The sequence below is a fragment of the Malus sylvestris genome, chromosome 2, assembly GCF_916048215.2.
Source record: "Malus sylvestris chromosome 2, drMalSylv7.2, whole genome shotgun sequence".
Lineage (NCBI taxonomy): Eukaryota > Viridiplantae > Streptophyta > Magnoliopsida > Rosales > Rosaceae > Malus > Malus sylvestris.
In genome coordinates this window covers 24503083-24525665 of record NC_062261.1, presented here as the reverse complement: position 1 = coordinate 24525665, position 22583 = coordinate 24503083, and the positions used below count along the sequence as shown (strand labels likewise).

The 22583-nt window shown below is 38.5% G+C and overlaps 2 protein-coding genes and 1 long non-coding RNA gene across 5 annotated transcripts; all 3 read left to right on the top strand.

Moving 5' to 3' along the window:
• Positions 1-10023: 10023 nt before the first annotated feature.
• LOC126605430 (uncharacterized) lies at positions 10024-12464 on the top strand. Its single transcript, XR_007616953.1, has 4 exons — positions 10024-10038; positions 10151-10388; positions 10472-10593; positions 11356-12464. It is a non-coding gene; the product is annotated as an uncharacterized LOC126605430 (long non-coding RNA).
• Positions 12465-14651: 2187 nt separating this feature from the next.
• LOC126605380 (uncharacterized) lies at positions 14652-21220 on the top strand. Of its 3 annotated transcripts, none has more exons than XM_050272776.1 (4): positions 14652-14915; positions 19356-19458; positions 19965-20047; positions 20133-21220. In XM_050272776.1, the coding sequence occupies exons 3-4, from the start codon at positions 20019-20021 to the stop codon at positions 21046-21048; spliced, it is 945 nt and encodes a 314-aa protein (XP_050128733.1). In that variant the 5' UTR covers positions 14652-14915; positions 19356-19458; positions 19965-20018; the 3' UTR covers positions 21049-21220. The 3 variants fall into 3 exon arrangements, with proteins under 3 accessions (XP_050128733.1, XP_050128721.1, XP_050128728.1); XM_050272764.1 differs by lacking the exon at positions 14652-14915 and adding an exon at positions 18572-18820; XM_050272771.1 differs by lacking the exon at positions 14652-14915 and adding an exon at positions 18572-19025.
• Positions 21104-22278, top strand: LOC126602306 (uncharacterized). The gene is made up of 5 exons (XM_050269139.1): positions 21104-21308; positions 21394-21674; positions 21761-21919; positions 21998-22041; positions 22219-22278. The coding sequence occupies exons 1-5, from the start codon at positions 21104-21106 to the stop codon at positions 22220-22222; spliced, it is 693 nt and encodes a 230-aa protein (XP_050125096.1). The 3' UTR covers positions 22223-22278.
• The last annotated feature ends 305 nt before the right edge of the window (positions 22279-22583 follow it).

Sequence of the window (22583 nt, the reverse complement as noted above, 5' to 3'; positions counted from 1 at the left end):
CTCTTGGGTGATTAACCTTTGTTTAAATACAAAGAGGAATCTACAAAGGTATATATTTCAACTCACTTTGTTTTGAGTTGATTCTTGGTTCACCAATCTACTAGGCTTTGAATTTCATGGTTAATGTTTTGTTTTTAAGTGCATGCTAGCATGATTCCGCCTTTAATTGTTAATTGCATGCTTATAGATGTTGCTTAAATGAACATGTTTTCTCAAAATATTCCTTCAGGCCCTTCGGGCCATTCCTGCCAAGTTCAAAACCTTGGGCAGCCCAACCTAACCCTTTATTATTATTTTTTATTATTATTTGGTTAATTAAAGGCCTTTGGGCCATTTCCTTTTAGGGCTTTAAGCTCATGCATTTTAAACCCTAAACCCTTTTAGTTTAGGCCTTTAGGCCTAGAAGCCTTAAGTCCAACCTATTAATCTAACCCAACCTAATGACCCTTAACCCAGATGAAATATTCTGTTAGGGAATATTCCATCCGTTTGAGAATATTCCATCTTTCAGGGAATATTCATCATGTTGACTTTTGTTGACTTTTCAGAAATTTAAGTGGGACCTTTTTTAGGGTAATTCGATGTCCTGAATCCTTTTTTGACGTCCATTTTCCCAAATTCAATTGTTATAGTATAGTTTTATTAATTGTACCCTTATTTGCTTAGGGGCAATTATTAGTGGCGTTTCCATCTTCGCTAGGTTGCGTGGCTTGTCAGTGGTGAAGTATCTGTGAGTGGGCAGTTTGTTTTTATACCTATACATATTATAGTTTCCATAAATGCGTATTTACTTCATTTTATGCCTATATTGCCTAGTATCATTATTGTGATATGAATTGTGATAAATGCTGTTATATGGTTGAGGTATTACTGTCATGACTTTCATTCATACTTGTATACATGCTCATCTTACTGCACCTTGGTTTTAGTACTCGCCCCAGGGCCAGTCCTTCACATGTATGTTCACATCGCACCGTTCGCTCACCTTGGATCCAAGTTAGGTGCCAGTGATGTCGTGTAGATTGGATTAGGCAATCCGACTTGTATGTGACTGTGCTTCTGCAACAGTCTTCGCGTGATTGTAGTACTAGAGTGCATTAATTACACCCAGTCCTGTCGGGTAGAATTGTCTTAGGCAGTTCCGACTCATGTGCTAGCTTAGATGATGAGCAAACTACTTATAATTGATTATCACATGATTATATTACTTTGGCATTTGATATAACATGACTTGGCATATTTCTGGTTATATTGCTACTATATTTGATTACATACTTACTACATAGTATGTTTTGAGGAAACTATACTTGTTTTACGGTGAGAGGTTAGTATATTAAAAAATAAAGGTTTTCGTATAAGTATTGTTTTACTGACCCACTCAACTTGTTTTTTACCCCTCCAAGTTTAGTAGCGGTGTTTACGCGTATACGAGGATTCTGGCAAATCTCATGAAATGGTTACCTTCAGTGGTATAACCTTCATCCTATTTACTATACTATTTTATGCTCTGACATCACGTGTGAAAAGGGGTCAATTCCGCTGACCAGCGCACTTTTTTGATTAGGCACTTTTCGGTTTAATTATTTACTTTTTCCACATCTCTACACTTTATGGCTTCGTCACCTTCCAGGTGTCGGCCATCATAACTCGATTCGGAGTTCAAGTGGACATTCCAGGTCAGGGTGTGTCAGTTTGGTATCAGAGCTTAAGTCTGGGCAGTATTGCGTTCATCTCACACGTGATGTAAGCATTCTTGGTTCTTGAACCGAATATTCGAAACTTGCCACCTCGTTGAGCATGAAAAACGTATTAACTTTTACTCAAGTTTTGGGCACTTTAGACGACTTATCGTCATTTTAGAGAATCATTTTGGAAATCACCCCTAGACTTTAAACGACAAATCTTCCTACCAAGGACATTTTGTTTTGGGAGAAACGAGTTGCTAGCCCCGTAGTCGGGCTAATGCATTAAAAGCTGAATATCACCAGGGATTTACTAATTGTTTTTACCAACCTTTCAAATTAGGAAACCAAAAATGGTTTTGTTTCTTTGGTATCACCTATTAGTTTACCCTCTCTTAGAATCTTAACGAAGTAGCAAATTCTAGAAATGGTTGAAGCGACAACCTGGTGCTAAAGTGGTAGCAATTGACGGAAGATCATCTGAGGGACAATTACTTTTGGCCTCTGTTAGCACTAATATTTTAAATCGTACTAGTGTTCATGCTAGATCTTTAGAAGGAAGATCGACTCTCGATAAAGTGATTTTGAAAGTAGATTATTAACAAGTTCTTTTTCCACCCTTGGGACTTCTCTATCAATGCTAGTTCCCAGATTTTCCTTTCATTGTTATACTTATCAATTGGGTGTGTATGGGCTTGCGAGTATGAGTTGTCATATCTTGGGGGTAGTAGAAATCCCAAAAGCAATAATCAAATCCTCCTAGGATCAATGAACTACTTCGCTTGACCAGTTCCTTCCCAATCACTTTAAGCTTACTACTCGAACGGGCTCTAACCCGTAATCAGCCTACAGTGGCGTTACTAATTGACGATGATGTCTGATATCCAGATACCGTTAACCAACATTTGGTGGTATGATTTCTAATACTGGATGTAAGTACTAGTATCTGGGAGTGATACCTTTATTCTTGAATGCCGGTTCATTGTTTCAAAGTAACGAACAATATTACATTATCCTAAGTGTGTTAAATTGCGGCGCGACTGATAAACTGATCAATAGTGGCTACTTGAGCCGAATAAACTAGGATTGTGGAAGCTTAGGAACAAGCTTGGTATTAGGACAATAAACTCATAGTTGTTTTTACCTTATCACCTACCTAGGTAAACGAAACCTCTTTGACTAGCCACCTCTCGATCACTTCCATTATCTCGTTGTTAGAGTGATTTAAGTGTCGAGAAAACTGTGAAGACCTTTTGTTCCTTTCATAGAGTTGGTTAGTAGTATGCTACATTTCGAGGACGTATACCTTTGGCGTCATATTCCAAAATCTTACCTGAGATATCACCAAATTGTGAAGTGAGGTACATCATCGACCCACTTCCTAGTATTACACCAATTTTCCTTGCTTCATATTGAACGTTTTTTAAGGCATTGAGAAACTTAGTTACGAAGTCTCCCAATTAGGAAATTACCCAACTAGGGACTAAACACTTTATCTTGAGAATCTCAAACCTATCCACAAAGCAAAACGTCAAACCCTAGAATCATACCTAGACTTCAACAATTCAGTCGGTTGACGACTAAAATCGTTAGTCCTACTTCGAGTTGTTGTTCTCTCGGATTAACTTTTGGAAACCGAGAATTCTTTCATAGCCTAACGAAATTCGGAGTAGTCTTACCAACGACTCTCTCCTCAATTTTAGTGTTTGGGAACACCAACATTCAGTTTATACCATTTCCTCAAGTAACCCTTGTTAGTTGGTACTTTCTTGGAAGACGTGATCTTGGTAAACAACAATCTTTCATTTTTCCAAAAAGGGTTTAGTGGAAGAAGGTTGAAATTCTTGCAAGGTATTGCAAAACTATGATATCTTGATCTTGTCAATTTATCGACAAATTGTTGACGATCTTTTTGGCTACCGTGTCGTTCTTTACTTACGACCGAGGAAAGTTAATTTAGGTTAGGTTATTGCAAATGATTAAAGTTTCTGACAACTGAAGTGTTGTCTCATCTTACCCTTATTTTACACTTTTTGTTTACTCTAATCATTTCAAAATCCAGTGTGACGTGTTCTTCAGATGTTTCGGCTATGCAGAGACAACATAACGGAGTATCGCTTTTATTTTCCAAAGGTTAGAACTGTTCGAACCGAACCATCTTATTCATGACCTAAAGTCAACAGTCATCATCTTTCTTCAAAAGATGGAAGACACTTCTTTATGAAGAAATGTGTTCAAAGTCTTCATCAACCTCACAAATTCCTCGAGTACACGTTTGCTGGGAAAGAGCTAAATTCTACCAACGACGTTGGAAGAACTAAACCCAATGTCTACGATTGTATTATCGTGTATTATCCCGATTGTGCAAATGTATTTACTGCTATAACAACAAAGAATGTATCTACCCTTGAACATCTTTAGCTCATTGTATCCCATTCTAGTTGGGATTCACAAGTATTGGTTTGACGATACCTACAAATGATCAAATCATCATTCTTGTGGTTTTAATCACTTCTTATATCTGTGTAGAGATAGGAAAATATTGCCATACGCTCCTAGTGCGAGTTCCTGTACATGTGGAGATTGTGGTGATGTATAGTGATTATCGATTGATGTGACAAATCAATTCGCTTTCCGCTAGTTCAAAAGGACAACATTTTCACCTCTTGGTGCTGTAAGGTATTCTAGTTAACCTTGGGTACGTGTCTACTCTACTGCACTTCGTATTGCACTGTCTAGAAAAATCGTTAATGTTGGGAGTGCAGTTGTGACCATTAATTTCTAAATCACCCAGCAATTACTCAGTTGAATGAATCTTTATTGTGGTGATTGGATACCTCGAAAACTATTGTTGTAATTGATGTTTTGCATTCAATCTAGCTTCTCATACCCTAGATTAAATGGACTTGCTTTAATCCTCAAATTCTCGACTATTCTTTTAACCTTCTCGATGTAGTCACTATCTCACTAAGTTCGAGAGAACTTCTCTTTATAGAATTGCTTACTAAGGCATTATGGACTACGTTGGCTCAATTACATGGTAGGTGTACCACTATTATATCTCATCGTGATGCGAGTTTCACTATCTCAATAAGTTTTGTCGTCGGCTACATTTCACCTTCAGACTAATGGCTAGTCTAAGCGACTTACCTGGACCTTTTATAGCATGTTGTGTTTATCTACTCTTTTGTGGTAGCATAATTGTATTAGACATTTATTTCTATTAGAACTACTGTAACTGCGGTTATAATTTTTGGTCTTGGTTGTGACACGTTTAAGACGTGGTTTGGAGATTGTTTGCTTAGCACTTGTTTAACGGAGGAGTTTTATGAACAAGTGTTCAATTGTGCGATTACATAATAAATAATTGTTTTATTGTTGTTGATACCCAAGGAGGGTTAGTGTGTGGGCACGATAGAGACTTGATTAGACGTTTGTGTATTTCCCCAATGGGGGGAATGATGGTAATATTACACCCTCAGGAATATGTTACTTGTTATAGTGACAATGATGAGTTGTCGATATCGTGGGCAAGTAAATAGGTAAATTCTTTTATGTTAGTGCTTACTTAGTACTTATGTGTTTGTTGTATTTTGCCTATTTATTACTTGGGCTTGACCCAAGGTGTCACATCCCGGCCTGAGGCGGACCACTTCCCAGGCCCGCTCCACCACTGTAGCATGATATTGTCCGTTTTGGGCTTACCATTCCCTCACGGTTTTGTTTTTGGGAACTCACGAGCGACTTCCCAGTGGGTCACCCATCCTGGGAGTGTTCTGGCCTCCTTCTCGCTTAACTTCGGAGTTCCTACGGAATCCGAAGCCAGTAAGTTCCCAAAAGGCCTCGTGCTAGGTAGGGATGAGAATATACATTTAAGGATCATTCCCCTGGGTGATGTGGGATGTTACAATCCACCCCCCTTAGAGGCCCGACGTCCTCGTCGGCACACCACGACGAGAGTTAGGCTCTGATACCAAATTGTCACATCCCGGCCCAGGGCGAACCACTTCCCGGGCCCGCTCCACCACTGTAGCACGATATTGTCCGCTTTGGGCTTACCATTCCCTCACGGTTTTGTTTTTGGGAACTCACGAGCGACTTCCCAGTGGGTCACCCATCCTGGGAGTGCTCTGGCCTCCTTCTCGCTTAACTTCGGAGTTCCTACGGAACCCGAAGCCAGTAAGTTCCCAAAAGGCCTCGTGCTAGGTAGGGATGGGAATATACATTTAAGGATCATTCCCCTGGGTGATGTGGGCCAGCACGCCTTGATCCTCTGGGTCGGGGTGTGTCACAAGGATATTATGTATTTACTTTTGGAGTATGTGATGCACGAGAGCGTAGTAGAAAAAAAAATCCTATGTTCAGTTTTAAATCAGTACAACTACTTTTACCTTATGTTGCTATTTATATGTATTTTCGACGGGGATGTTAGTACATATAAATATTTAGACATTTTTTTTTTTGCGAAAACTATTATATTATAGTATTGTACTGAAGAAGAAGGAAAGTATGAGTTGGAGGCATGAGAGAGGAATCATTGCACTCTAATCACGACGGAATGGTATTTTCCTTTTTATGCAATCGCTCTGACTTGATTTCTTCGTTACACACACATATTTTATTCTTCTCTATCATTGAGTTTTGTATAATAAATGATTTTAAATTTCGGGGACAAAATTTTCTTAAGGGGGGTTGATTGTGACGACCCGTCCCTAATTTTACGTTTTTATTAATTTTAAAAGCGTGAATTTACGAAAATGCCCTAGAGACAAGGACTTTGACTTCTGTTGACCATCGCCTAGAGAAATGTATGACTTATTCGTTTAGCGTACCCTTGTAGTGCTCATCGCTACGAACGCATGAGCGTGTGTTAGACTCAAATCGGATATGTAACAAAAAAGTTACGCTCCGTTAAAGTACGATGAATACGACTATTTTTGTACACGTGCGTATAAATTTACAGTATCAGAACACTGCTAAAGAGGTAGATTTTGTACATTTAAAATTGTACAAAATCCATCCAATCCCTAAAAGTGGATCTGGTTCCCTTCACCAATCAAATCCCACCAATCCCTCTCCACCACTCACATAGTTTCCCTCTTTTACCTCACCAATCAAAAATCAGAAAAAGGTAACTCTCTCTCTCTTCCTTCTCTTTCCCTCCCGTTTACCCTGTCTTCTCTGCAACCTCTATAAGCAACCATTAAACATTGTAGATCGAACCCAAAAATCATACCATTAGACTCCTCTTGAACTCACGATCACAACCATACCAACCAAACTAAGAATGGACGAGTTTTGACTCACCAACTCGGAAGGTCCGAACTCGGACGAGTAGAGTTCGACGTGTTTTCAACCAACACGATGTTTAAGGACTTGGGAAAGTCTCTACGCAATCCTTAGGGTCCCTAGTCAAGGTTTAAGAAAGCTTTGACGTGAAACAACTCGGTTTCGAGAAGTTCAAGTTTGACCCGTGCCTTTTGAGCCAATTTCCGGCCAAACCACGGTGAGTTGGCCCGTGTAAAGGTATCAATCTCTTCGTCTTGCTGAGTACTTCCTTTTTGTTTCTCCCAATTTCGTTGAGTATTGAAGAAGTTATACTCTTTTGAATCTTACCCAGTTTCTGGCGAGTCCGACGGAGTTCGAGGGCTTTTCTGGCCAAACCACGATGAGTTAGATATAGTGCGACGTACCATTCTCTTCGTCTCTTCGAGAACTACAACTTTCATTTTTGTTTCACTCAATTTCGTTGAGTAACGAGGAAGTTATTAACGTTTAAAGGTCGTCCAGTTTTCTGGCCGAATCCGGCCTTCCCTTTCGTTTAGCTTCGGCGAGCAGCAACCCAAATCCAGGCCCTTCGGGCCATTCCTGCCAAGTCCAAAACTATGGGCAGCCCAACCTAACCCTTTATTATTATTTCTTATTATTATTTGGTTAATTAAAGGCCTTTGGGCCATTTCCTTTTAGGGCTTTAAGCTCATGCATTTTCAACCCTAAACCCTTTTAGTTTAGGCCTTTAGGCCTAGAACCCTTAAGTCCAACCTATTAATCTAACCCAACCTAATGACCCTTAACCCAGATGAAATATTCCGTTAGGGAATATTCCATCCGTTAGAGAATATTCCATGCTTCAGGGAATATTCATCCTGTTGACTTTTGTTCACTTTTCGGAAATTTAAGCGGGACCTTTTTTAGAGTAATTCAACGTCCTGAATCCGTTTTTGACGTCCATTTTCCCAAATTCAATTGTTATAGTATAGTTTTATTAATTGTATCTTTATGTGCTTAGGGGCAATTATTAGTGGCATTTCCATCTTCGCTAGGTTGCGTGGCTCGTCAGTGGCGAAGTATCTATGAGTGGGCATTTTGTTTTTATACCTATACATATTATAGTTTCCATAAATGCGTATTTACTTCATTTTATGCCTATATTGCCTAGTATCATTATTGTGATATGAATTGTGATAAATGCTGTTATATGGTTGAGGCATTACTGTCATGACTTTCATTCATACTTGTATACATGCTCATCTTATTGCACCCTGGTTTTAGTACTCACCCCAGGGCCAGTCCTTCACATGTATGTTCACATCGCACCGTTCGCTCACCTTGGATCCAAGTTATGTGTTAGTCATGTCGGGTAGATTGGATTAGGTAATCTGACTTGTATGTGATCGTGCTTCTGCAACAGTCTTCGCATGATTGTAGTACTAGAGCGCATTGATTACACCCAGTCCTGTTGGGTAGAATTGCCTTAGGCACTTTCGACTCGTGTTCTAGCTTAGATGATGAGCAAACTACTTATAATTGATTATCACATAATTATATTACTTTGGCATTTGATATAACATGACTTGGCATATTTCTGGTTATATTGCTGTTATATTTGATTACATACTTACGTAGTATGTTTTGCGGAAAGTATACTTGTTTTATGGCGAGGGGTTAGTATATTAAAAAATAAAGGTTTTCGTATAAGTATTGTTTTACTGACCCACTCAACTTGTTTTTTGCCCCTCCAGGTTTAGTAGCGGTGTTTACACATATACGAGGATTCTGGCAAATCTCAGGAGATGGTTACCTTCAGTGGTATAACCCTCATCCTATTTACTATACTGTCTCTGACATCATGTGTGGAAAGGGCCAATCCCTCTCACCCGCGCACTCTTTTGATTAGGCACTTTTAAGTTTAATTTATTCACTTTTTCCACATCACTACACTTTATGGCTTCGTCACCTTCCAGGTGTCGGCCATCACAACTCGATTCGGAGTTCAAGTGGACATTCCAGGTCTGGGTGTGTCAGTTTTTATGTTTTGGATGTGACAATATGTTATGTATATACTTATTTAGTATTATGTTTTTCATTTGATTATTCATTGGTTTAAAATATATTTTCCTTAACGGATAACGGGTCATGTCATATTACCTGTTAATATTATCGGGTCGATTTCGGGTCGGATCCTTTTACCCGTTTATTTTAACAGGTGTTACATGACACAACCCGTTAAGATATTGAATATGACACGAAAACGGAAAACACGACACGAATGCCAAAAGAAATGTCATAATTGACAGCTCACAAACTCTTGTCCACTAATGAGTTTGAGTGTGAGTGACATTGTGATCTCAATGATTTTCTTCGTGACCTAAAAAGATGGTTCAGTCAGTAACTTGAATTAGTGGAACAAATCTAGAAGAATCCCATCTATCCACTTTAGTTGAATACACACAGACACACATATATATATTGCGTGGGTGGTACCTGAATAGGGAAGCACCTTTCTTTGCTTTTGCTTTCTGCCATAAGGATATCCTCTATCATGAAAATTTAATTTAATTTTATACCATCTCCATATTAAAATGTAGCATGCTAGCTCGATTGTATGGAAGTGTATCCCAGTATTAACTAGTCAGAAGGCTCATCTCCATACATTACCTTATTGAACTCAAAGCAGTGCACTTCCCTTTATCAGTTTGAAAAGTATACGGTTTCAGTAGATTGGGATTCTAGTTGACCAAAATTAAAGAACCCATTAAGCTTTGAAAACTATTTTATCCAAAGCATTTGGAATCATATATCATACTAAAGGCCCAAGTTTTTTTTTTCAATAAATAGATTTTATTAAATTCTAATCGAAAGGTTTACATTCGTAGTTAAAATGTTGAAAAGAAATGTTGGCCCTATATATTCTCATTCCATACAACGTCCATAATTCCAAAAATAAGAAGCAACATCATCTGCAGCTCGGTTCCCTCCTCTGGGCACAAACAAGAACTTCACCTGTCACAGCCCGTCCCGGAGATACATTTGACGGGAATGTGAAATGACGGATTTACCCTTAGCGGTTATTAAGGTACGTGTGTGTGATATGTTTGAACATTTCATGGTTCCTAAGTTTTTGGAAAATTAATTAAATTGGATTAAAGGTTGATTTAAAATTTGGTATGTATTTTTGTCTGGTTAAGGAATTAAAAGACTTGGAATTTTGGTGGGTTTTGTTGGACCACACAACACACACACGGGTCAACCTCAACCCTTTCCTTCCCCCGTGCTGCCTCTCTCCTCCCTCACGGCTTTCTCTCACTCTTTCACTCTCGACTTGTACGGACACACTCACCACCAAGCCTACAAGCACGGATCGAAGGTTGTGAAGGTACCATCGTGCTCGTGAGGACTATACGAACTCAACCACACCCATTTCAGGTAAGAAATCTTTCGATTCCACGTCGAAATCCCAAGCACCGATTTTGGCATTGTTCATGAACTTTTTGTTGGTTGATTTTTAGGACAATCCAAGCTCATAGTGAGCTTAGTGAGGTCCCAAGGAAGCTTGGAGTGCTTCGTTGGAAGGATTTGGACGTCGGGATCACGAGGGTTAAGTTTGGCCGGTTTTGCTTGGATTTTTCCGGTGAGATTTAGTTGTTTTTGAAGCTTAAAAGTAGTATATTGTGATTCTACATGTTGAGGGCTTTAAATTGATATATTATACGAAGAAAATGGTTGAGAAACGAAGGAGAACAAGGCATTTGAAAAATGCCCAGAATCCGGCCACCGGAGAAAAACCAGTCCGGCGAACTCGCAAGGAAGAAGGTGCGCGTGGGCGCGCGTGGACCCGTGCCTTCCTTGGCGCGTGGGGGCGGGTGCCACAGTAAAAAAATTATTTTAAAAATTTGTCGACGTCCGTGACGTCGAGTAGGTCAATGTGGTATATTCATATACCCAAATTGAGCACCGTATGAGAAAGTTATTACGATTATTGGTTAGGTGCTTTAAATAACGTTTTATAGTTTTCGCATTTAGGTGAAAATGTGAATTGACGATCCGACCGTTGGATCGTCACCAAACTTTGATACGTTGTAATACGTAATATTTGAGGATTATTGGAACTTACGGATTGGGAATCCGAGTTACGGATCTTCCGGAATTGGAGTTGTAAGTTCATAAAATAAAATGTTAACCGTCACTTAGTTTTGGAAATTGACGGAGATCCGACCGTTGGATGGTAATGAAATTTCAGGATGTTGTCCTAGAGATATATTGTGGACTCTGGAAGTTATGGATTTAAAATCTGAGTTGCAGATCTTTCGGATCAATCTACGTAGTGACGTATTTTATATAAGTTATATTCTATCGATATGATTTCTGAGGTTGGATTTGATTATTGTTCTAGGCGGCGATCGTCATGACGCCTTGATGAGTTGTGCTAGGGAGTTGTAGGGCGAACTCCAGGTGAGTGGGCAGTTTTGTTTTCGTATTACCTATATACTATTGAGTTTTCCCAGAAATTGAATTTAAATGAAAAGCATGATTTGAAATGCCATGCATAGAAGTATATGAAAAGCATGAATTGATATATGATGCATACATATATGTGAATTGGTGCTGTGGACGCACAGGTAAGTATCAGGTGAGTTTTATATTATTCATGTGCATTGTTGATGTGTATATTGTGGATAGCTCATAACCTGCAATCATGGTGTTAGTGCTTATATTATTCACCACACCGCACGCTCGTCTTGGATCCAAGTAGGTGGATGTCGTACAGACCAAGTGAGGGTTCCGACATGCTAGTCGTATAGATTACTAGATGTGATTCCGACTAGTGGGTGATCTTAGATTATGTGCACAGATGATTGATGAGAGAAGCACTAGAGCGTATTATTACACCATCCATGTCGTACAGACTACTTCAGGTAGTTCCGACTTATCTGCAGTGTAGTGCCGTACAGGTCATCGAGGTGACTCCGGTTGGATTGGATGTTGAGCTATGGAATTAACCGTACAGGACCAACTGCAGGGTCTCCGGTTAATTCAACTTTTCACCTGTTACATTGATGCATCATTTATTTTGTTTTCGAAATTAAAACATGGCATACTTTCGGGTTTTAAAGAAAAATTGATGATTCGAGATTTATGAAAAGTATTATGTTATTATACTATTTTCTGGGAAAAGTATACAGGTTTTACAGTGAGGGGTTAGAATTATTTTTGGCGAAATGTTTTTGAAAAGCTTGGTTTTACTGACCCACTCAATTTTGTTTTTCGCCCCTCCAAGTTCTTGATAGCAGAGTTTTGGTGGCCACGAGGAATCCAACGGTATTCTGACAGAAATCACAAAAGTAGGACTCACCCTCGAGGGTTTCCATTTTAATAATTGTATTTTAAAAGCTTCCGAACTGTGTAAATGGTTACGTCACTCTCATGTGACGGCCAGCATGCCCTCCTTCGGGACGGGGTGTGTCATCACCGGTTCCATTCTGTGTGCAAGTTTGGATTGTTACGTTTCTTCTCAAAAAAACTGCTTTAGTCTTGCATTAAGAATAATCAGTTGTCAAATAAAGTAATTGAACGTTTGATAAATTGTATTTTTAAAAGTGTTGTAAGTATGGAGAAGAGTGTAAAAATGTTTGGTAAATTTTGATGCAAAATCGAGGGTGGTGGTGATGATATCGATGGTGGAGTGTTGGTAGTTTGTGGTAGTGATGGTGGGGGCAGTGGTGATGGCAACAACAAAGGTGAGGGTATGGTGATGGTGTCAATAGTGGGGTGTGGTGGTTGGAGTGTAGAGGTTACAATGGTAGAATGGGCAGCGGCAATGGTGGTTGTAGCGGTTGTGGTGGTAATGATGGGGACTATGGTTATGGTGGTGATGGTGCTGGTGGTGGCAACAATGGCGGCGACAATGGTGGCAGCAATAGTGGTTGAAATGGTGGTTGTGGCGGTTGTGATGGAGGTGGTGGTGGTGGTGTGAATGGCATTGGTGGTGTAAAGTTAGTGTTTCTAGTAGTAGATGGTGACTGTCACTTTGTCCTCCAAGGTATAAAATGAGTGTAGAAGGTTAAATAATGTCACTTATTAAAATTAATGTAGGTATTACAAGAATTGGAAATATTCATTAAGTGCTCAACTCCGCCATTTATTAAAGCAACTTTTAGAAACAATCTACATGATGCTTTTAAAAGATGTTCATTACTTTTAAAATAAGCAGGACATTTTATTTTTCAAATACATTTTTATTGTATAACTTTAAAATGGAGTAGTTTTAGTGAAAAGGGCCTGATAAGAAAGTTCTAAATGATTTTTTGGGTGTATAGCACCAGCAAAGCCAAGTGGCTTCGATGGGCTATAGCATAAGGAGAGTTTTAAATTTTAAGTTTAAAAACACTAATCATTTGGGTAATTTTATGATTAAATTGTCATAGCTCACGTAGCAAATATAAAGTTTGAATCTTAGGGCAGTTTTTACGGAAAATAAGAGTTAATAAATGTTAAATAAACCAATCATTTTAACTAATACTATAATTTAATAGTAATAAATTAAAACTTTCATACCATACACGATTATTTATTTTATTCATTTGAAAGTTTTGAAGGTTAGAAGCCAAGAAAATAGACTATAAGTTTCTTGCTTTAAATTTTTACTTCGAGTTTACTATTATATTACTTTATGTAGGCAACAAAAAAAAGCATTTGATTTCGTAGTAATATTTTTATCTTAGCCTACCATAGAATAATTTCTGGCTCCGCCATTAAAGTATATATTACATCCTCATAACGTTGCACACAGCACCATCAGGTGTGGCTACATTCCTCCAAGCATTGGATAAACAAATATATCCTCCTAGGAAATCACTACCTTTCTAATTAATTTAGTTTCATAGTTTTTTAATTAGTTAAAAGAGAAATGCTAAGGAGAATCTCAAGTGGGACGCCATATGGACTCAGTGTTACTTCACACTTTAACGTTAATTTCCCTATCAACATTATAAAATATTGTTGAAAAAAATGAGATGGCAAAGAGTCCGTGAAAAGTCTCACATTTAACTAATTGATCTGATTCTTGATGTTTAGGTAATTTGGATTACAGTTTTCAAGGGAAAACTCACACTTTTAAACACAGAGGAAAATTAAGAACATGCAAACCTGATTATGGACCAAAATAGATTGTGAAATTTCTGATTATGGAAATGATATTGATATATACATGCAAACCTGTCTGTGATTCTTCAATGTTGTGGTTGCTTTCTGTTCAAGAAATATGATTAGACAAAGGTGTTGATCAAACAAAACTTCCACGTAATTTTCAGTTGGCAAACAATAGAAAACAATACTGTTATCATAGATTAAAGGCAACATGACAACCACTTCTTATCTCAACTCAATCACAAGATTGCGTCGACAAACGTACCACTTTGTTGGATACTAGAAGCTTTGCATCCAAATGCCCCAATTCATACGTAAGTTAAATATATAACTCAATAAATAATTGCATACAAGTTTCCATAAGCAATGTGATGTGAATCGAAAAAAGAAAAGGTCTGTAAGATTTATACACTCAATATAGGGTGTATTATCGATATGTGGTATTTGTTTCACATTGATCATTTCTCTTTTCTCTCTTCCCTCCTAGCCACTATATAAAGAGGGCTCTGAGAAAGGAGAAAATACACCAACATAAATAATTTTCTTAGCTCTAGAGAGGATAATGCTCTCTACTCTCAATAATATTTTTCTCTCTTAATTTAGCTTCTAGGGTATCACCTTGGCCCTAGGATTAGGAGGCTACTAAGAACTACGGTAGTTTGATCCCTGTGCATTAACACAAGGTATGTAGGCAATCTAACGGGGCTAGATGCAACCGAATCCTTCCTTGGATGACGCTTTCCTTCGTGATTCGTGCAACGGTTCGTAGAAACGAGACGGTGATCCATAATTCGTTAATTCTGCAAGGTAAGTTCTATATTGAATTCCTTATATAATTAGTATAAATTCCCAACAATGGTATCAAAACCATAGGGCTTGTTCCTTGCCTTACAATTCGATGTAAATTGTGAGAACCACTATATCCACCATGGTTGCATAAACCCAAAAACAATCACGTTTTGATTCGTTACGTTTTTTGAGGATTTCTTTTGAGAAATATGTTATCCTATGTGTGAGAATCATTCCCTCAAAACTTCGTGCAAATATGTGCCACGGTTTGAGAGAAATCACAAACCCTAGTTTCGTGATTTCTTGAAAATTTCAGTTTTTTCAGCCGTTTTGTGGGCTGAATTTAGTGTACAAGGAGATGATTTTTTTTGTATTGTTTGCTTGGGCCTTGTATTCAGCCACATAAGCTTCAAAAACATATAAAATACACATAATTTGGATGAGTATTAAAGAAGATATGGCTTCCTAAACATGCCTTAGCGAATCTGTGGAATTTGGGATTTCTGCAGCAAAATTGGAGGAAAAAAAAAAAACGTGATTTTATGTTCAGATTTGGGAGCTCTTTTTCGTGCTATTAGAGTCCCTTTTTGGAATTTATTCCTGACATAGAAGTTGTAGCTTGTAATCTGGGCTTTCTAGTGGTATAAGATACGCATCAAAAGGATGCATATCGAGTGAGATATGGTCTTAAGAAAACAAGTCACCCACCAGTCGGAACCCCTCTAATGGTTTTTGTATTTTTTTTGTATTGTTTGCTTGGCTGAATTTAGATACGCATCTAAAGTCACCCACCAGTCGGAACCCCTCTAATGGTCTGTACGACTGGCATGTCGGAACCACCTCTAGTGGTCTGTACGACATCCACCTACTTGGATCCAAGGCGAGCGTGCGGTGTGGTGAATAGTATAAGCACTAATACCAAAGGTGCAGTTTATGAGCTCACAACGCAATCACATCATCATTCATTCATATAAACCATATAAACTCACCTGATACTCACCTGTGCGTCCACGGCACCAATTCACACATATATATGCATCAATTATCAATTCATAACTCATAATATGCATGCATGGCATTCTAGAAATATAATTTCATATAAACGCATTTTCTGGGAAAACAGTAGTATATAGGTAATACGAAAACAAAACTGCCCACTCACTGGTAAGTTGATGGGGTCGTAACCCCCGTGACGTCCCTGGATACGCTCGTCCTCTGGATAGGTGTCACCTATATGCGAAACAACTATAAAAACGTTAATTTAAACACATAACCAACAATTCGAAATAACTTCTCATACGATGCTCAATTTGGGTATATGAATATACCACATCGACCTACTCGACGTCACGGACGTCGAGAAATTTTTAGATAAATTTTTGGAGGCCGCACGCGCCCCCACGCGCCGGGACAGGTACGGGGACATGCGCTCCCACGCGCATCATCCCTAACCTCGGCTCGCCGGACTGAACTTTCCGGCGGCCGGTTTCCGGCCAACTTTGAAACTCCTTGTTCTCCTTCTTTTCTCAACCATTTTCTTCGTATTTTATATCAAAATGAAGCCCCAAACATGTAGAATCACGATACACTACTTTTAAGCTCCAACAACAACTAAATCTCACCGAAAAATTCCAAGCAAAACCGGCCAAAATCGAACCTAGTGATCCCGACGTCCAAAACCTTCAAACGAAGCACTCCAAGCTTCCTTGGGACCTCACTAAGCTCACAATAAGCTTAGAATTCCCTGAAACACAACATTTCACGTGTGCATGAACAATGACCAAAAATGAGGGGTTCGGGTTCACGTGATATCGAAGGTTCCACGTCCTAAAACTAGCACTAATCAACTCAGAATATCACAAGGATGAAGAATCTTACCTTGTTTGCTTCGATCCACTGAGTTTTGGATGGTTTTGGGTCTCGTCCGTACACTTCGAGAGTGAGAGAGAGAGAGAAAGCCGTGAGGGAGGAGAGAGAGAGAGTGCTACGGGAAGGGAGAGAGAGTAGGGGGTTTAGATGGTCCAACATCCAATCCTCACCCTTCATCATCTAATTCCCTAACCAAAATTTTATAAAACTAAAATTTAAATCCAAAACTTATATAGAATTAATCCATATAATGTCACACACACGTACCTTAGCCCCCGCTAAGGGCAAATCCGACATTTGACGTCCTTAATAAGAAAATCTCAGGACGGGTTGTGACAATCTCCCCTCCTTATAGAATTTCATCCCTGAAATTCCCACAATCAAATAAACCGCTTAATACCCATATAACAACCTTGGGTACATCTCTCTCATTCAATCTTTTGTCTCCCAAGTAGCTTCTTCTACAGAATGGTTCCTCCACAACACCTTCACCAAACTCACCGTCTTGTTCCTTAGAACCTTATCTTTCCAATCCAAGATAGTGACTGGTTCCTCATCATATGTCAAATCCGGATTAATCTCTAGCGGTTGAGGAGGGATCACATGCGAAGGATCAAAAATATAATGTCGAAGCATAGAGACGTGGAACACATTATGGACCTTAGATAACTCCAGAGGCAACTCCAACCAGTAGGCAACTTCACCAATTCTTTCAGTGATCTCATAAGGTCCAATGTATCTCGGACTTAGCTTTCCTCTTTCTCCAAATCATACCACACCTCTCCAAGGTGACAATTTCAAAAATACCCAATCGCCCACATTATACACTCGATCAGTGGCATGTCGATCAGCTAAACTCTTCTGTCGATCCTGGGCTGCTTTCAGATTAGACTTAATCACCTGAATATTTTGGATAGTCTCATCCACAATCTCAGGGCCTTCTAACACTCTTTCACCAACCTCAGACCAACACAATGGCGTACGACATGCCCTACCATAAAGTGCCTCAAATGGTGACATACCAATGCTCGAGTGAAAACTATTATTGTAGGCAAATTCCATCAAGTCCAGACGATCATGCCAGGAATCACCAAATTGTAACACTGAAGATCTCAGCATATCCTCCAACGTCTGAATCGTCCTCTCAGATTGCCCATCAGTTTGAGGATGATAAGCAGTGCTATAAAGCAAATTCGTACCAAGAGCTTCCTGAAAAGCTACCCAAAATTTAGAAGTAAATCTTGGGTCTCGATCAGAAATAATATTCACTGGAACTCCATGATACTTTACAATCTTCGTAATGAACAACTTAGCCAATTTATTCAGAGGATACTTTTCCCTCACTGGAATGAAGTGCGCTGACTTGGTAAGTCGATCTACAATCACCCAAACACCATCGAATCCATTTCGTGTACGAGGAAGCTTATACACGAAATCCATGGTTATATTTCACTAGTACATAACAGCATATTTACCACATCAATTCCATCACGGGCATCAACAGCTCGTGGTAGAAACTATTCAATTACCACGGTTAAATGTAGCTTGTGGTAGATAACATTAATTCACCACGGTCAAATTCTGGCCCGTTGTTAAAAGTAAATAATTTACAACGGTTTTTAATCCCGTGATGAAATATCAAAACCACCACGCGATATACTCGTTGTGGTTACTTCAAACAACCACACAGCCTTTTCAAAATTCACCACGGCATCGGCCTGTGGTGGATGTTTTTTTTTTTTTTTTTTTTTAATATTTTGGAGGATATCATATATACTAAAACTCAAACGGGAAGGGACTGTGGATGACCAGTGGGTGGACCATTTTGCCCCTGGATTTTTCCTCTAGCTGTTCTTCTCTTTGGTTCTTGGGGTGCAAAAATGCCGGTTTTGTCCATGCTAGACGCGTGTTGGTAAGGGAATGATGCTGAATTTACGCGTATTGGTCATCTGGGAAAGGAAGAAAGGTGGAAAGGCAGAGCTCTTTCATTTGCTTCCACAGATTTCTCGAGCTCTCTCTCAAGCCTGGAACCCTAGCCTCCGCAAGCGAATCAGGTTTGTCTCTCGCTCTTTCTCTCTCACATATTTTTTTTCAATTCTGGACCGAATTTTGATCATCGTTGGAGCTCCTGCTTCCTCTTATTTTCCGTTTTTCTTTTCCTTTCGTTTCTCTCTCTCGCTCTCCGTCACGATTCTCACCTTCTTCAAATTTTCAATTTATTTTGAAGAAAATGTTACCCAAAAAAGCTAGGGTTTCCTGGTGAGTCTTACCTCGACAATATACTTTGTTTGAATGTTTGATTTGAGTTGTTTGAATGTTTTATTTTACTTGAACTAGAGTCTCTGTGTTTCCCTTTGCTGATTGTTGTTTCTTTCGAGCAAAGTCTGGGTGGATTTTGGGAAAACAATCTGTTGTGTTTCGGCTTTTTTTTTTTTTTTTTTTTTTTCTATCTGGGATTTTCAATTTTTGTCCGAATTTTTGGTTGATTTCAAGCCCAGTTTGGGGGTACCTGCCTGCTCCTTAATTAATTTTTTATTAATTTCACTTTAAGCACTAATTATTACAATTCTTCCATTTTTGCTGGTGAAGGTACAAAGAATGGTGTGGACTATGAAGGAAGCTTGCTTTGTGTTGGAAGTATGTTGATGTCTTGGGCTCCCATCAAAATCTCTGATATCACTCCTCCTGATAGGTATTTGCTCTGCACTTTTTTCTCCTTTCATTTTTTCATATGTATACACGAAAACTTTGGGATGTCAATGATAACGTGTCTATATAATTGTACCAACACAATGTACCACTATGTTATTTCGATGCATTTGCTACAAATTTAGGATTTAGATAAGAGTAATGATTGAGATAAGGGTATGATGAGGCTGATATGAACTCAATCCACTTCTTGGCTTCATAACGTGGATGTTGAATGCATGCACTTTTTTAATTTTATATGCAAACAAAATCAAATCTTCTATTTGCTTTTGTTTTTTTGCTTGCTTCTGTTTTCAAACTTATTTTAATATAATTTTTGTTTTGGGATTAATTACATGCATAGAGTTTAGTAGATTTGGATTAAATTTTGGTTGAACAGATTGTGCTTAGAGTTTAGTAAGAAGGGGTGCCCTTAATATACATATATACACGCGCATATATATATTTTAGTATATTTTGCCATTAAGTTGTGAGTTGTGGTTATTTTAGGATTACTTTTGAGAAGCATCGTTGGAAACCATCATTGTCAACTATCTGATTGCAATGGACAAAGATTGGCTAACATTTTCGAGGTATATTATCTGCCTCAATGAATTTCATTTTTGACATTGATAACTAGGGTCTGTTTAAAGTGATTAAGATTTATTTATAATACAGACCATCAACAGAATACAGAGAGGGTGCACAAAAGTTTGTACAAGTTGCTAAAGAATATGGAGGAAATCGAGATAAGATCATTTGCCCGTGTATAATATGTCAAAACCAATGTTTTCAACTACCTGCGATTGTGTATGAACACTTGGTTATAAATGGAATAGATCCTTCATATACTACTTGGGTGTTCCATGGTGAACAAGAACCTATTCTTCAACAACATGACTATGCCAACGTGACAGAAACATATCAGATGTATAGGGATGTCTTGGCTGAAGATGATGGAACTGGAAAAGCAAACTTGCTAATTGGAGATGAGAATTTCAAACAAAAGGTTGAAGAAGCTGAAGCTCCTTTATATGAAGGTTGTACGAAATACACAAAGTTGTCAGCAACTGTAGTTTTATACAAGATTAAAGCTTCAAATGGTGCAACAGATAAGCTTTTTGATGAGCTCCTCCAAGCCTTAAAGGACATGTTTCCGGAAGGTAATACACTTCCAAATTCAATGAATTCGACAAAGAAGTTACTTAAGGTGTTTGATTTAGGGTTCGAGAAAATAGATGCATGTGTAAATGATTGCTGCTTATTTTGGAAAGACTTTGAACAACTTGAGACGTGTCCAAAGTGTGGTTCTTCACGTTGGCAGGTTGGTAAACGTAATAATCACATTTACAAAGGAGTTTCTGCAAAGGTGTTGCGCTACTTTCCTATTATACCAAGATTTAAGCGAATGTTTAAGGATGATGACATGGCCAAAGACTTAACATGGCATCATACTAACAAAAGTCAGGATGGTAAGATGCGACATCCAGTTGATTCGCCAGCATGGGAGTCTATTGACACTAGATATCCTGATTTTGCCTCAGATCCACGAAACTTGAGACTTGGTAAACCCATTCCGCCAGCTAAGCTCTAGATATAGTTGTTGGCCAGTTATATTAGTTACATACAATCTTCCTCCATGGTTAGCCATGTCGAAAGAGAATTTGATGTTGACGTTAATAATTCCTGGGAAGAAACAACCCGGAAATGATATTGATGTTTACTTGCAACCACTCATAGAAGATTTATGTGTGTTATGGAATGAAGGAGTGGGTGTATTTGATGCAACTACAAATTCTACTTTCAATTTGAGGGCTATTTTGATGTGGACAATCAGTGATTATCCCGCTTATGGTAACTTGGCTGGATGTTTTACAAAGGGCAGGTTTGCTTGTGTGGCATGTGGTGCTAACACGCGATCTTTGAGGTTGCCATTTAGTAAGAAGCATGTATATGTTTCTTCCACCTTCTCATGAGTTTCGCAAGAAGGGTAAATGGTTTCATGGGAATGATGATATTGGGCAAAAACCAAGGGTATTGACAGGTGAAGAAGTTTTATATGCTTTCGAAGCAGCTGGAAGGGATTGGGGAAAAAAGTCAACTACACAAAAAGGCACAAAAAGGAAGATGAGTGTAAAGAAAGGTGTACAGACAACAGGAAGTGATCCTATTAACATATGGAAAAAGAAATCAATTTTCTTTGATTTGCCGTATTGGAAGGTTTGACAATTACACTTAACATTTAACTATAAAGAAAAGTATGATTTTTTTCACAACTAATTTGCTTATTTTTGCTTGTTTTGCAGAAATTATGTTTGAGGCATAATTTGGACATCATGCACATAGAGAAAAATGTTTGTGAAAGTATTGTTGGGGTGATTCAAGAGATTCTAGTGATGGACTATTACATGTTTCGGGTCCCCATATTTAAATGTGATTGGGCGAATACTAGTAATGGCATTAAGGTTGATGATGGATTTACTTTGGTCAACCTGCATCGTCTAAATCAATTTCAAAATGATCCATTTATTCTTGCTTCACAGGCCAAACAAGTATTTTATTCAAGAGAGAGTGAAACGTCTGATTGGTAGGTGATGAAGATGAAGGTTATGTTCGGGCAGATTGTGAGGCCCATTAGATGTTTATGATGTCCATGACTTGGGAAAGTTTGACGAGGATGATGTCCATGACTTGGGAAAGTTTGACGAGGATGCTTACATGTCATATGCCCCATTAGATGTTTATAAACTTGATGATTATGTAGGTGATGAAGATGAAGGTTATGTTCGGGCAGATTGTGAGGCCATTCTTGTGTAAAACTAGACTATTATTGAATGAAAACATTTTTCACAAATTTCTCTACCTTTTTCTGGATCTTCTTAGGAAAACTGATATTTATGTGTATGGTTGTTTTTTTTTCTTCAAATCAGAATTAAATGAAAACGAAAAATTTCTCACCATAAAGTCCCCAACATGTATTGTTCCCATCTCCACCAACTGACCATTCTCTAATCCCAGTTATTTTACTATGTATTCTTTTGCTCGGCCAATTTTCTTCTTTGTGGCTCCTTTGGCGGCAGAGCAAATTTCTGTTTGAACCTCACAGGTTCAGAGAAGCTCATACACAAA